Raw genomic sequence first — 16,051 nt, 5'->3', positions numbered from 1 at the left:
ACAAGATAATGCATTCATTTTCTTCTCTGTGTTAGAGATAATTGAGTTACTTTGAAACTCAATCTGTTTAGTTTAGTTTTAGTTTAGACACGGCACCTAACAGGGGGCCCTGCAGCCCACCGAGTTCGCACCGACCTGTGATCCCCATACACTGGCATTATCCAGTGTATGGCGGCACAGTGGCGCAGCGGTAGAGTTGCTGCCTTACAGCGAATGCAGCGCCGGAGATTCAGGTTCAATCCTGACTACGGGCACCGTCTGTACGGAGTTTGTACGTTCTCCCCGTGACCTGCGTGGGTTTTCTCCGAGATCTTCGGTTTCCTCCCACACTCCAAAGACGTACAGGTTTGTAGGTTAATTGACTGGGTAAATGTAAAAAAATTGTCCCTAGTGTGTATAGGGTAGTGTTAATGTGCGGGGATCGCTGGGCGGCGCGGACTCGGTGGGCCGAAGGGCCTGTTTCCGCGCTGTATCTCTAAATCCACAACAAACAAAAAAATCCTGACGAGGGACAATTTACAATTTTTACCAAGCCAAATTAACCTACAAATCTGTACATCTTTGGAGTGTGGGAGGAGAAACAAGGGCACCCAGGGAAAACTCATGCTGTCACAGGGAGAATATACAAACTCTGTCCAGACTCTGGCACTGTAAGGCAGCAACTCTACCGCTGTGCCACCATGCCGCTCCTTAACCTCCAACAAATGTACATCCACTGAAATACATGGATTTCTTGATTTAATCAACCATTAGTATCTTATTGAAAATTTTAGATAATATTAATATATGCCAATGTGATCGCCATGAAGTTTACACACTTGTTCTAAATAAAATCATATGCCTATCTATAAAATAGTAAGGATCTCAAATGTTCATGTGTTTTCTAACTTAAATTATTTATGACCATGCCCCGAAATGGAGGTAAGGCCATAAAATAATCATGACAAATTTATATTTGTAACTTCCAATGACACTAAGTAAGGTGTGTAGCTTTAATATGTGATCTGGTCCATTTAACACAGCATTCAATTCCATCTACACCTGGAATTGTCTACTGAGTCGTTCACTGTAGTAAGTGATCAACAAGTTATGAAAAAATCTTAAATCATTCTGTCAACTATAACCATTATAAATTCCTATGTGCAATTGAAATGAAAATTGCCCGCATAAACCAGTCACAATGTAGTTACCATCATTGCCAATGGTGGCACTGTATCATATGTTTTAGAATCTTATAAAGAGAAACGTTACAAAACCGGGAATCATTTGGCCCATTGAGTCTGTGGACAAGAACTCCCTATCCCAATTCCACATTCCAGCACCTTGGTCCATAGCCCTTCAAATCTTGGTGCTTCAAGCACAAATCCAGGTACAGTTCACGTTTATCTATTCATGTCACATGACCTGCTGAGAATATCTAACTTTTTTTCAACTTCAGATTTCGAACACCCGCAGATTATTTCTGATATTTAATTACTGTTCAATTTTGATGAAAGGCTATCATTAATATTGTGAAACATTAATTTTGTTCCTCTCCTCACAGAAGTTGCCTAACCTGCTCAGGTTCTCCAACATTTTCTATTTTTATTTCAATCAATGTCTACAGTTTTTTGGTTTTTTTGCTTTTCCATGACAGTTTAAACTTTTTTTGGAAATTGTGCTTCATCTCCTTCCATGTAGTGAGCTTCAGATCCATTCCTATCCTCTGGATGAAAGTAACTTGTTTTCAACGGCCCTCTAAGCTTTTTTGCACTGCACGTTGTACATCAGAGTCCTGAGCCCCAAATAACTCTACTTTTATTTCCAAGATTGCTTCAAAAGTATTGCATTACTACAAATAGGATCAAATCAACGCAAATTAATTCAAGGGATTAAATAGGGGTTTGAAATTGGAGGCCTAATTATTTCTACACTCAGTTTCGGTTTAGTTTATTGTCACATGTACTGAGTTTGAGGTACAGTGAAAAGCTTTTGATGCATGCTATCCAGTCAATGGAAAGGCACTTCATAATTACAATCGCGCCATAGAGTGTACAATGTATTTACAGTGTATTACAGAATATTTATAGTACAAGCGAATACCATTTAGTGGAAGGTAAAGCCAGCAAAGTCCGATCAAGGGAAGTCCAAGAGTCACCAAAAAGTTCGATAGTAGTTCAGCACTGCTCTCTGGTTATGGTAGAATGATTCAGTTGCCAGCTATTTTCAGGCAACTGAATCATCCTACCACAACCAGAGAGCAGTGCTGAACTACTATCGACCTTTTTGGTAGATACTCCCAGATTCATCTCACATCACATTGCAGAGAGATGACCTTTGGTCTCGACACTCTATATGCGACACCAATATTTTAGAAAAAAAGTGTAATGTACAATTTTGAAAGTGCAGCCATTTAATTCTCCTTCAAAAAAAAATTATGAGCATGCAGAAAAAAAACTATTTCTAAACGTACAGAAATATTTTAATGCAAATTATATATTCCAGCAGTTAATGACAATGCATCATTTCACGTTTTGTTAATTTTACCTTGAAATCAACATATTGTCTTGAATATAAGTAAGAAACTTTGGGTATTCTTTTCTTGCAAGATACAAACATTCCCCATGAAGGCAAAGCATCTTTAAACAATTGAGCATGTGGAAAAGAATGTCTGGCTCCTCACATTTTGGCATCTCCTGTTGATGCAAACAAATTAAGCAAGGTCAGGCAATGAAAGGGCATCAAGGTTGAAATATGGATTTGGAATAACTGATTAGATCAAAAATTGATTACCTGTAATATTGTACAAATTAGCTTCATTGTAACAGGTAGTTCCTGGTAATTAAATTGTTGCTCTACGTCATGCTTCTCTTCTATTAAATAAAACCATTAAAAAATGTTAAATCAAATCACTGCTCTTGTGAAGAATCAAAATTATTTATTAATTAAATTAAACATCTATTTATTAATTAAATTAAACATTGTGTTCATATTAGTTTAGAGCCAATTTCAAATTATGTTTTTTTCAGTGGATGTCCACCAAGTAAACTTTGAATAATTATTGCAGAGATATCACCCAAGATACTTGGAGTTAAAAAAAATCAAGGCTGCTTTGACTCTTGTAATGAAACCTAGCTATGTTGCACATGGAAGATCGCATCCAATCCGGATCATCTTACTTTACGAAGGAATGACCTTGGAGCTCTTTGCCCAGAAGGTCCTAAAATGGGAGGAACCAGATTTATTGGAACAGTAACAAGATTGAGGTATTTCTGCATTATGTTCTCGTTAGATCACAAGAGATGATACTTCCAGCCTTCCTGATGCTAAGCAACATGTAGATGGGTTCGATGGTATGAAGTGATGAGCCTATGATGGACTGGGCTGTGTTCACCACTCCCCGCATGTGGTCAGAAGCAATTGCCATACCTGGCTGAGATGCATTCCGTCAACATATATTATTAGCAATGTTATGGAATAATGCCCAAACCCCATCTTTGATTGACTTTGTAAACACTGAATTTGTCCATTATAACTTCAGGACAGAAAAAGAACCAGAAATATTATTTCACAATGTCTTTTCAATGACTTTTCAAGTCTTTTCTCCAAAATTACATCAGACAATTGGGAAAAATTCACTTCTGTTGTCAATCCTTGATGTAACTCAATATATGATACACCTCAATTTCAGCATAATAATTTGCTTTCTTTTTGCATTGTCTGTGAATTACTTGGTGTCACTGCAAACATGGGTGATGAAAGTGAAGTAATGCTATACGCAGAATGGTCTTTATTTTCATTTTTTATTATGATGTACAAGTGGGCCATTTGGCCCATTAAATCGAACCCAGTTCTCTGAGGAACTATATTCTTCTCCTTATTTCTTTGTAACCTATTTTCTCACTCATGCTTTTTTATACTCACCACCACCCCTACCCCCCTACCACAAAACATTCCCACCATCGCTTGTATCAGAGAGCATATCATTAGGGTGTGGAAGGAAACCAGAGCACTTGGGAGGAAATCTACAGGGTCACTAGAACGTGTAAACTTCACACAGAATCTAATTTGTGTTTTGCATTGCAAGTCAGAATCCAACCTGAGTTATTGAAGATGTAAAACTACTGTACTACCTGCAGCACCAATGTGCCACCACTATATATTGCAGCAACCCTCAACTAGTGCAAAAGTGCCTGTACAATATATCAATATTCAGTTCATAAATTAACCCTAATGTTTATATACATTTTTCATTTGGCATTTTATCAATATCCTTCAAGGTAAAACCATTGTTGTGCCTTTTTAACTCTACTAATGACTTTTCAAAGTGTAAAACCATTATAACATTTTAATAATTATTTACATTTTAAAATATCCTTCGATGTTTCAATATGCTTCCCCTTTAAATACTTTTTGACCCGCAACCACGACTCATAATCGATTAAACTTCAGAAATTTTTGAACAATGGCATTGTTAATTAAAATAATCATAAACATCACATACCAAGATTTTCTTTACATCCGTTATTGAAAATTAGATTTTCATCTTCTTTTGAATTACCATCTTCTTCAATACCGATAGTGAATTCAGGCCTGGTAAATAGCATACTTTCTTCATAGCTGTCAGTGGGTTCCTGATGGAAAACAAATACAGGCTAGCTTGTAAACCACACAACAAGTGATATTTTTCAATCATTAAACAGAATCAAACTGAAGAAAGTCTGACAATTCATTTTAGGAAAGATAAGTATGAATATTTGGAAAAATTCCATAATTCTGAAGAATAGCAGGGCCAAGCCAGAAGAATGACAATGATTTGGAAATAAGATTAAAGATCTACCTGCACTGGAGGAAATGTGCTTGAATGTAGTGATTACAAAGGAATGCTACGTTGTCGGCAAATTTAGTCGGAAATGGGTCGGAAGAACAGTTTTAGTTTTGTGAATTAGTAGAAAATGAGTGGGGTAGTGCAACCAAGGTAGAAGTGTGGTATTAAGGTGGAAAGTTAGGAATAGGTTCTCTATTTGGCATAGAGTGGCTGGGGAAAATACACGAGAAGAGTAGGAAAGCACCAGGGCCAAATGGCTTCAAAGTCATCCATGATTTCATAACATTTGTAATGACATGAAAGGCAGTTGTAGGAGTTCGAGTAGAGGCCTGAGAGTAAATAAAACATGGGCTATCTTTGGATGACCGTGCGGTAGTGAGTGGTTTGGTAGGCAAGAACAAGACCCAACACCAGATATGCCCATGTACGCTCCCCAACAACTTGAGTGAGCTGTCATTGTGGTTATGGCAGAGGAATAAATTGTACTGGGAAAGATTGTGGATGAGAGCAAGAGGATCCAAAACTAATCATGGCATCATCATCAGGAATTTTAATGGAATAATGAATAATGAATAATACAACAGCAACACATTAAAAATAACAAAGGTTATGAAATATTCTCTTCTTTTTTTTAAGTAATCCATTCACTATTGGCAAAATCATATTTTAGTCTACCCCATCCCTTTCCTTACCACCAATTTGATTTCCTCTTTTGGTGCCAGTTGCTCCAGCAGTTCACAGGCTAATTGATAGCACAAAATGCTGGACTGACAAAGATTGCATTGAACAGCTTTTTCATCTTTCTGGCAAGTGTGAGACTCTCCCCAGGGTGCCTGAAATACATTGTTTATAATGGAAATGATGTCCTTGGATGTACCATGGTCAAGACCCAGGACCAGATCATCATCTTGCAATTCCATCTGTTAGGATTGAGATAAAAGTTAATTGGTTTTGGTTTGGTCATGGATTAAATGCATGTACATTGATGTTCATAACTTTGCAAATATATGCTTTCAATAACTTGATGATGACCACATTGAATATCTTGTCTTAGAAGTGCTGACATATATACCAATACAATTGTGATAATCAAATATTATAGACTCAATCATAGCATTGAAAACGGAACTGAATAAGTGCTTCAAAGCAAATATTTACATGGCTGTAGGGAGAGGGTAAGGAACTGGATGTAACTGGATTTCATTTGTAAAGGATTGACACAAAACATAATGGGCTGAATGTCTCTTTCTGTGCTGTCGGTTTTCTGTGATCCTGGCTCACAAAATGACCTGTGATATGTTGCTATACATACACCATTTCAAGAAATGAAGTAGCAAAATCATTACCTGTTTCAATATCAGATCAAACATCAGTATAAAGCAAGACAAGTTCATCTCATCATCATCCGAGTCAAAGTCAATGTTTCTTCCTCCTGCGGTGCCGAAATTTTTAAAGCAACAGCGGAATGGACTGCGCACTGGGCTACGGTATGGGCTCCGAAAGGGGCTCGGAAATGGGCTGAGAGTTACATGCTGGCCTCGGCGACCAGGATCTGAAACAATGCTGACCTAAAGGAGAACGATGTATTCATTAAGATAATGATAAAAAGAAAGAATAGTTTAAAATGCACATTTCTTATTTAGTTTCCTTCAATTATGGGGATAATATTCCACTAATTGTATCTCTGTTCCCCACCTTCCCCCAGACCAAAGGTTATACCTATAAATGTTGTACCTGTTATTCCTAAGGAATGGTCAACTAGTTGTCAAGTTTTAGAAATGTTACTTTAAATCAGTTGCTAAGGGCCAAATTGTTATGGCCAGACGACTGGGTCACAGCATCTCTGAAACGGCAAGGCTTGTGGGGTGCTCCTGGTCAGCAGTGGTGAGTACCTACTAACAGTGGTCCGAGGAGGGACAAACCACAAACCGGCGACAGGGTGTTGGGCGCCCAAGGCTCATCGATGCACGAGGGCAACGAAGGCTATCCCGTCTGGTCCAAACCAACAGAAGGTCTACTGTGGCACAAGTCACAGAAAATTTTAATGGTGGTCACGGGAGGAATGTGTCACAATACACAGTGCATCGCACCCTGCTGCGTATGGGGCTGCACAGGGAGGACCAACAGCATATTAGGCAGGTGGTCATAATGTTTTGGCTCATCTGGTCATAATGTTTTGGCTGATCAGTGTATGCTGCAACCTTTATCCTTAAAACATAGGAGGCTGAGGGGTGATCTTACACAGGTTTATAAAATCATGAGGGATGTACATAGATTATGGTGATAGCCACAATCTTTACCCTAGGGTAAGGGAGTCTACAATTGTGGGTATAGATTTAACTGAGAGGGGAAAGTTTAAAAAGGAACCCCAGCAGCAACTTTTGTTTCCACACAGAAGGACAAGCATATATATATATGGAATGAGCTGTCAGAGGAAGTGGCAGAGGTGGGTACAATTACAACTTTTACAGAGGCCAAACGCAGGCAAGTGGGACTAGCTCAGTTAGACAACTCGGCAGGCATGAACGAGTTGGTCTGAAGAGCCCATTTCCATGCTGTGTAGCTCCGTGATTCTAAATCCAAACCAAATGTCTGCAAGGATTTATATTTGGATGAGGAAGGGAAAATTCGCTGAGGCAGCTCATGTCACTAGTAGTAGCAAATACAAAATCTTTAGAGTTAATGGGAAGAGACTATTTGAAACATTACCCTTCGAGCAGTTAGGTTTCCTGGCTGTTCACTGCCTCTTGTATTTCTTTGGTTGGTTAGTTCCTTGACTGAGTTCACTCCATCAGAAAACATACTGATCAACAGCTGTAGAGGAACTGTTATATCCAGTTCTGACAACACCTAAGCAAAAAGACAACCAAGTTTAAAACAGAAGTAAGCTGCATATATGAATGAGCAAATTTTTTTTAGATTTTTGAACTACAAATAATTTAAGGATCCTCGTAAGTAAAGAAGCTGCTTGATCATATTTCTTAAACTCTCAGATATGCTATAATTTCTGATGTTGCCTGGTTATCGTTAAAAGCACATAATTGTGATCATGCTTTATTCATCAAAAATAAATCGCATTTGAAAAATACTGTCAATGAGAATCAGCCCGATCAAATTCATTTATACATAATAATATCATTCAGAATTATAAACAATGGATAATTGCAGCATTAATAATAATGTATTTTTATTTTATTTTTATTTTTTGTTATTATTGTTATTTTATTTTTTAAGCATTAAATGTTTCTTTTATTACTTTTGAAATTGATTTTTAACTACAATTTATAAAGCTGTATTTTAGATTGTGTTTACACTTTTCATTTCTGTTTATTTGCAACTCAAATTGCAAGTGCAAATGCAAGGGCAGAAAATGCTGGAACATCTGATCAATAACTCGGAAAAGGATGGAACTGCAGATGCTGGTTTACACCAAAGAAAGACACAAAATGTTGGTGTAACGCAGCAGGACAGGCAGCATCGCTGGAGAGAAGGAATAGGTGCCATTCCGGGTCGAGACCCTTCTTCATTGTGTTTATTTCCATAAATGTTGCCTGACCTGCTGAGTGTTTCCAGCATTTTCTATTTTAATCTCAGATTTTTAGATTTTTGAACTTCAAATAATTTAAGGATCCTTTTAAGTAAAGAAGCTGCTTGATCATCTTTCTTAAACTCTCAGATGTGCTGTAATTTCTGAATTTGTCTGGTTTTCTTTAAAAGCACTGCATTTATACTAACTGTACATAATTTCTGCTTTTGCATTACACAATGCTAAAAGTCACAGCATAAATCCATAGCACTGTATAATCTTCATAAATTCATAAGTGATAGGAGCAGAATTAGGCCATTCGCCCCATCAAGTCTACTTTGCCATTTAATCATGGCCGATCGATCTTCCCCTCTAAACCCCGTTCCCCTGCCTTCTCCCATAACCCTGACACCTGCACTAATCTTGTTAGACAGTAGGACAGATTCTGATTTTATACACCAGAAAAAGCAAAAACAAGGCTGCAAGTGGGATTTTTGAGGTCAGGTGAAATTACTCTCCTCTCGGTATTTTCATTTTCTTCTAAGTATTTTCAGACCTTTAAGAGGACAACAAGCTTTTGTATGTGTGCATATATACTTGGGCAACTATCTGAAACCCACATGTATATGCATCAGGGCTTGTTTATGGAATCAGGTAGATTTCAAGGTGACAGTAATGCACCAAAGTGAGTCAGTGCATCTATATTCTAAAACTCTCGTTTGTTTGTTTGTTTGTTCCTGAACTATAGCCAAAACGGTACACGATAATGCAACAATTTTAGGCCCACCTTACTCACCGTCGTCCCTTTGGCGCTAATGGAAGAAGTTTTTAAATGTTAGAAGTTGTCATATTTTTTTAAGTTATTCACATTTTAAAGTTTAAATCTAACGTTAACTACCCTCCAATCCACAGGAACTGATCCTGAATCTTTAGAACATTGAAAAATGATTACCAATGTAGGAGAGGTTTGGGCCCAAACTTGGTCTAGTTGTACACTAAATGTTGGAGGCCTCAATTCTCAACCAGTCTTAAATTTTATGCAGTAAGTAGCACAGCAACACTCAAAAAAGTTTATACAGTGTTGGAATAGAATAGGTTCTATTTTTTTTTTACACACAGCAGAAACATGCAGATATGACAATCCAGGACCAGTGAAACAGAACTGGCATTCAAACTAAGTTTTCAAATTGGAGCTCTTTTATAAAAAGATAAACTTACATGAAGCCAAAGTAAAGCTTGTTCCTGTACTGAAGCAGGATAGCCAGTGAATCTACAGCTAATAAAACCAAACATTTCTTCCAAGGTAAATGGCAAAGGGCAGAGTTCAATGTCAAACATTTTGCTGAAATAGATGAACACGATCTTCCAATCAGAATAACGACCACGCAGGCACGTCAAATACTTTAAAACACATACATTTTTTTTATTGCTTTTTCCTTTGCATATTTTAAAGTACATGCTGAAAAAAGGAAAAATAATTTCAATTTCAAACCATTAAGTTTTCCCTCAACAACAGGCTGTTAATCTCACCAGTACAGAACTAAATGAAAATGCTGTATTTTCACTTGTAAAAAAAAGATTAATACCAGTTCTCTTCTGACAAATATCAGCTCTCACTTTGAGAATGGAGTCAAATGTTGTTTAGAAAACAGGGACTCAAAACTCCTTGAAATAATCGTATTGGAAAATTTGTTCCAGTATCTCATTATGAAATTATCATTGAATCAGGCGAAAGTACAGCACAGAAACAGGCCCTGTCAGTCCATCTTATCTCTGCTGACTGTGACGCCGATTTACACTAATTCAATTTGCCCACATCTGGTCCATATTCCTCTTTTCTTTTCCTACCCAGTATCTGCGTAAATGCCTTTTAAACATTGTAGTGACATCAGCCTTCACTACTTGCTCTGGCACTTTCAAATATTCACCACACTTTGTGGGAAAACGTACCCCTCAGATCTCCCATACGTTTCTTGCCTGCCTCCTGTTTATGCACTTCTGGGCCTATCAGATACACATCTACCATCCGCTTTCAGCTATCTCCTTGGTTGCCTCCTCAAAAACTCCATCAGATTTATAAAACATGATCTCCCCTGCTCTCAACTATGCAGACTGCTCTTAATCAATCCCTGCCTTTCCAAGCGAGCAGAAATCCTACCCAGCAACTTCCCTACCCCTCATGTGAGGCTCACTGGCCTGTAATTTCCAGGCTTATTCCTAATGCCCTTTTTGAAAATGGGGACCATATTAGCTATCCTTCAACTTTTAGTCCCTGTGGAAGTTAGCTGTGGAAAGATCTTTGTCAGAACTTCAATCATCTCCTCCCTTAGTTCCCTTGGCACCCTAGGATAGATAAATCAGGCCCTGCAGATTTATCCACCCTAATGTGTTCCAATATTTCTAGCACATGCTCCTTCCTGATATAGATGTTCTCCAGGATATCAGCATAAGTCTCCATTAACTCTGATGCCCATATGTCCTGGTGAATTGTGATGAGAACCATTCTTTTCGGATCTTGTTCATATCACTTGGCCTCATGCGTTGGTTACATCCCAAATCCCTGAGGGGGCCTATTCCTTCCTTAGCTATCTCTCGTGTTTCTAATATCGTTATACAAAAGTTTTAGAATTCTCGCTAATCCTACTTGCCAAGGTCATTTCATTGTCCAGTTTTTACCCTCTTAATTTCTAAAGTTTTCTCCTTTATCCTCTGAAGATCCCAGTGGCTCTTCTTAAAACAATTTCCTATACCTGACATGCACTTCCTTCTTATCACTAATCAAACTTGCATTTAACATAGAAACATAGAAAATAGGTGCAGGAGGAGGCCATTTGGCCCTTCGAGCCAGCACCACCATTCATTGTGATCATGGCTGATCATCCACAATCAGTAACCTGTGCCTGCCTTCTCCCCATATTTTTTGATTCCACTAGCCCCTAGAGCTCTAACGAACTCTCTTTTAAATTCAACCAGTGAATTGGCCTGCACTGCCTTCTGTGGCAGAGAATTCCACAAATTCACAACTCTCTGGATGAAATAGTTTTTTCTCACCTCAGTTTTAAATGGCCCCCCTTTATTCATCAACTGTGTCCCCTGGTTCTGGACTCCCCCAGCATTGGGAATTTTTTCCTGCATTTAGCTTGTCTAGTCCTTTTATGATTTTATACGTCTCTACAAGATCCCCTTTCATCCTTCTAAACTCCAGTGAATGCAAGCCTAGTCGTTCCAATCTTTCCTCATATGACAGTCCCTCCATCCCAGGGATTAACCTCGTGAACCTACGCTGCACTGCCTCAATAACAAGGCATCCTTCCTCAAATTAGGAGACCAAAACTGCACACAATACTCCAGATGTGGTCTCACCAGGGCCCTCTACAACTGCAGAAGGGCTTCTTTGCTCCTGTACTCAAATCCTCTCGTTATGAAGGCCAACATGCCTTTAGCTTGCTTCACTGCCTGCTGTACCTGCACACTTACTTTCAGTGACTGGTGTACAAGGACACCAAGGACTTCCCCTTTTCCGAATCTGACACCATTGAGATAATAATCTGCCTCCTTATTTTTGCCGCCAAAGTAGATAACCTCACATTTATCTATATTATACTGCATCTGCCATGCATCTGCCCACTCACTCAACCTGTCCAAGTCACCCTGCAACCTCCTAACATCCTCTTCGCAGTTCACACTGCCACCCAGCTTTGTGTCATCCGCAAACTTGCTAGTGTTACTTCTAATTCCATCATCCAAATGCGGCCCCAGCACTGAGCCTTGCGGCACTCCACTCGTCACTGCCTGCCATTTTGAAAAGAACCCCTTTATTCCTAAAAATATTGACTGAGGTTCCCTACATTCACCATCTTTGCCTCGTTCCCTTTACTGGGGCATTCAGACTCTGAACTTTTATTATCTTCCTTCAGAACACCTGCCACTGATCAGGTGGTATTATCATCAAAAGGATGTTCTAAAAGTTACTATTTCAAGCAGGAGACCTGGATGAATGATCCAGAAACACAAGTTCAAATCCCCGAAAGGCAGATTTGCTGGCAGCACTAATATCTCTGTCAGTGAAGAAAAATCAAAGCTATGAAGAGAAAAGGGTACAATTGAAACAGTTGAATACTCAACAAGGTACCTACCTTAAGACCTCCTTAAACTCTTTTAATTGGGTATCTGGCACCTCAGTTCGGATGGATTCCAACCACTCTGGCATTATGCTTTCCCACACTGCCTGATTTATTACATTGTATGGAATGAGGCACAGGATTCGATTCAAACCTTCTTTTAGCTGTGTCACAGTAGTGCAACACTTATCCCAATAACCACCAACCTGAAAACAAACTCATTGTATCAGTCCAAAAACTTGCATACATGTTGCATCTCTTACAAAGGAAATGTTCTAACTTTATTCACAGAAGTCTACTCTGGCAAAATTACCTGTGTCATGGTGAGAACTATTGGTGAGGTAGTTAAAAATGTTGCTAACATATAGTTTGAAAAGGATCACTGGAGCAGACAGCAGTTGACAGACATGAGTTTGGGAAGGAATTTCAAAAGCAAAAGGTCTACACAGCTGAAGATATGAGGTAAGGTAGCAGGAATAAAGCGAACAAATGCTCTCAATTTTGAAGATAATGCAGGAGAGGGGAGGTTAGATTGGGACATGGTGATTCACTTCAAATCGTTTATTATAGTAATTCACAAAATTAGTGAATCTAATTAAGATTAAGAATTTTATTGCAGTCCACAATAACAATAGAATCCACATGCTTTTCAGTCAAAGCTCAGGGAAGTGGTACACTTAGTTAGTGATATGGATTGGGACATAAAATCAGGCTGTCTTCTAATGGCCACAAGCAAAGAACTGCACATATGGTTCACATTCAGAAGTTAGTTAGGTTGAGTGGAATCAAGGCTGCTGGGCTGAGTCAATGACAGGTGAACAGCAAGTTTGCTTTCCCCATAGATCTTGAAGCTGACACAATAATGCATTATTCATAACAAATCTAAATACATTTTCGGGAATAACTGCATCGAGTTAGAATATTGTTTACTGAGTTCAGAGACATGAGCTCAAGCACGAACACACTAATAGCTACTATCTCACGTTCTTTGATGACTATTAGTGGTCCAACTTTACAATGTAACTCACAAATTAACTCTGTTCTCAGTACGTGTGCACACAGCAAAATCTGCTTTTAACCTTGGAACTAGTTAGAAAGAATCTCTGAACAGTTACAGTATTAAAAATATTCTAAGTACCTCTCACAATTTACAGTTCTGGTGAGAATCTATGCTATTAGCTGATATAGTCAATTAGAGATATTATATTTTGTTGTAGTAGAGATGGTTTCTTTTGTTGTTTTAGCTAATATAAAATGAATGCTTATTTTAGTGGAAAGCAGTAAGATGGATGCTTGTGGCAGAAATGTTATCCTTGGGAACAGAATGTGTTTGTCCCTTTACGAATGATAAGGAGTGTACAGAAGAGATGGGCTATTGTCCTCTCCCACTACTCTGTCTGACTGCGAGTGCTGTGTATTGAAACAGTAAAGCAAGGTCATGCAGCTACGAGATTGCTCGTCTATAGAGATAAGAAAGTTTCTTTCTTAGTAACAACTCCTTATTTGGGTGCGTGTGAAAGTAGGAAAAGTTTTGAATCCACTCTAGGTAAATTGATGCGTTTCTCTAAAAACATGTGACTTATATTAATGGTTTGGTTTCTGAGCATGTGACCTGTATCAATGATTTTGTCTTCTCTGTAACCATGGGAATTGTATTAGATGTGTAATTGGTCCTTGTATTAGATGTGTAATTGGTCCTTGATTTCTTTTTGTCACACCTCTCTTTTTCTGTATAAAAAGTAAACAATCGTGGAGAAGTTGTTCTTCCCCTCCCCTGAGTTGAGATCTTTTCAGACACTAGTATTGAGTCTGGAGATCCTCTTGGGGAAGAACCCCATGGTGGAATAAATCTGATGTGCTAATCCAGTATCACGTGTGATTATTCAGACTGAAGGTAAAGAACTTGATTTAACACTGGTGGTTTGTGTAATAATAATAAATCAATTGTCTTGCTCGACTGTCTCGGTTATATTACAGTCACAATAACACACAATACATTCGTTACCACATAATGGAGAGATAACATCCTCTTTCTTCTTGTCTACATAAGGATATTTTTTGTCATTTTGTCCCAGTAGGCCAGAACCATATTACCAACCAATTACACAGCCATAGTAATTTAATATTACTTCATTAGCCACATGACGTCACTCTATCAGAGAAATTCCTTCTCGTCCACCCATCACCCTCTCCCATCCTTGCTGGATAGCTGGACTAACTTGTTTCTCTTTTCCTCAGATCTGATCAGGGGCTTATCATATAAATCGTCAACTGTTACTCTTTCCACAGATGCGGCATGACGTGCTGAGATGTTCCAGCATTTTCTATTTTCTGTATTTACATAACCTTTGCTCAGTTTTCCTTATCCTACTTCTATAATTCTGGCCTGCTGCGCAGGTCACACAACCTTACCCATAAAAACACATGACAGACTAAGAAGCTTACTGTGCTGGTAACCACCACTACTGAGCCATTCCAAAATCGCCCTATCATAGACATTCCATTTTCCTTCCTTTCATATCATATCCTTCCTTTGTCCCACCCCCCTGACATCAGTCTGAAGAAGGGTCTCGACCCGAAACGTCACCCATTCCTTCTCTCCCGAGATGCTGCCTGACCTGCTGAGTTACTCCAGCATTTTGTGAGTAAATACCTTTGATTTGTACCAGCATCTGCAGTTATTTTCTTATAGACATTCCATCTGATCCACACATTCCTTTCCATCTTTCTCTTATATAATTTTGGTTGCTTCTCTTTCTGGAGCTGCTGCCTGATCTGCTGAGGTTTTTTTTCCCCAGCATTTCTTGTTTTCATAATATACAAAGGTTTTAGATGCTACACTTTGATAATGGAGTTGTTTTTTTTAATATCCATGCAATGCATCCACTTCTTGCAAGCATTTAGCACGAGTCTGTGCATTGCCATTTTCATTGCCAAGCAAACCACAACTAAATATAGCATAGCTATTATTTAAATTACATTTTATTTCAACAAAACAAAATAAACATTCAGTGACTTTGATTTCAGAAAGACTGTACGTTGCAAAGTTAACCTTGTATAATGATTTATCATTTTTGTTACCCATTCTCAGAATGTGAACCCACTGGGAAAACTGTCATTTATTGCCTGTCCCCGGCTGCCTCAGGAATGCGAGGTCTTCTCTTTGATCAGCAGCTGCATTCACTCATGGTACAGCAAATGGTCGGTCGCACGTTTTGGACTCAGTAACTAAACAGAACCATGAAAGGTGACTATGAAAGGTCACATGTAGTAAGACGTGTGACGTGGAATGTAATGAACAAGTGATAGCCTCTGCCTGCCTTCAGGTTGGCAGAGGCTAGAGAAATTTTAATGAAAAGCTTCAGTGCATTCTGTAGATAACATACAGTACAGCCGTGGAGTGGAGGAAGTGGGAGAGAAGTGGAGGAAATGGATGTTAAATGAGATGGATACCAATCAAGTAGAATGCTTTACACTCAAAAGTGTTGTGTTTCCTGGGCATTGCTTGGCTGGGTGCTGATCTAATAAATGGTCAATTAACCAACACTCCTAACTTGGGCCTTGCAGCATCAGCAGGTGAGATGCACATCAATGAAT

General features: G+C 38.7%; 1 protein-coding gene across 6 annotated transcripts in view; it reads right to left on the bottom strand.

Moving 5' to 3' along the window:
• Nucleotides 1-16,051, bottom strand: part of unc79 (unc-79 homolog, NALCN channel complex subunit) — a 159,862-nt gene that overhangs the window by 91,705 nt on the left and 52,106 nt on the right. For all 6 annotated transcript variants that reach the window (XM_078406800.1, XM_078406802.1, XM_078406803.1 and 3 more), the window contains 8 exons: nt 12,470-12,660; nt 9,552-9,675; nt 7,517-7,657; nt 6,154-6,375; nt 5,500-5,727; nt 4,484-4,613; nt 2,773-2,852; nt 2,527-2,675 (listed from right to left, as the gene is read on the bottom strand). In XM_078406800.1, the coding sequence (XP_078262926.1) occupies nt 2,527-2,675; nt 2,773-2,852; nt 4,484-4,613; nt 5,500-5,727; nt 6,154-6,375; nt 7,517-7,657; nt 9,552-9,675; nt 12,470-12,660 (1,265 nt within the window). The remainder of the gene's footprint in view (nt 1-2,526; nt 2,676-2,772; nt 2,853-4,483; nt 4,614-5,499; nt 5,728-6,153; nt 6,376-7,516; nt 7,658-9,551; nt 9,676-12,469; nt 12,661-16,051) is intronic.

The sequence above is a fragment of the Rhinoraja longicauda genome, chromosome 10 (genome assembly GCF_053455715.1).
Source record: "Rhinoraja longicauda isolate Sanriku21f chromosome 10, sRhiLon1.1, whole genome shotgun sequence".
NCBI lineage: Eukaryota > Metazoa > Chordata > Chondrichthyes > Rajiformes > Arhynchobatidae > Rhinoraja > Rhinoraja longicauda.
This window is presented reverse-complemented; position numbering and strand designations above follow the sequence as displayed.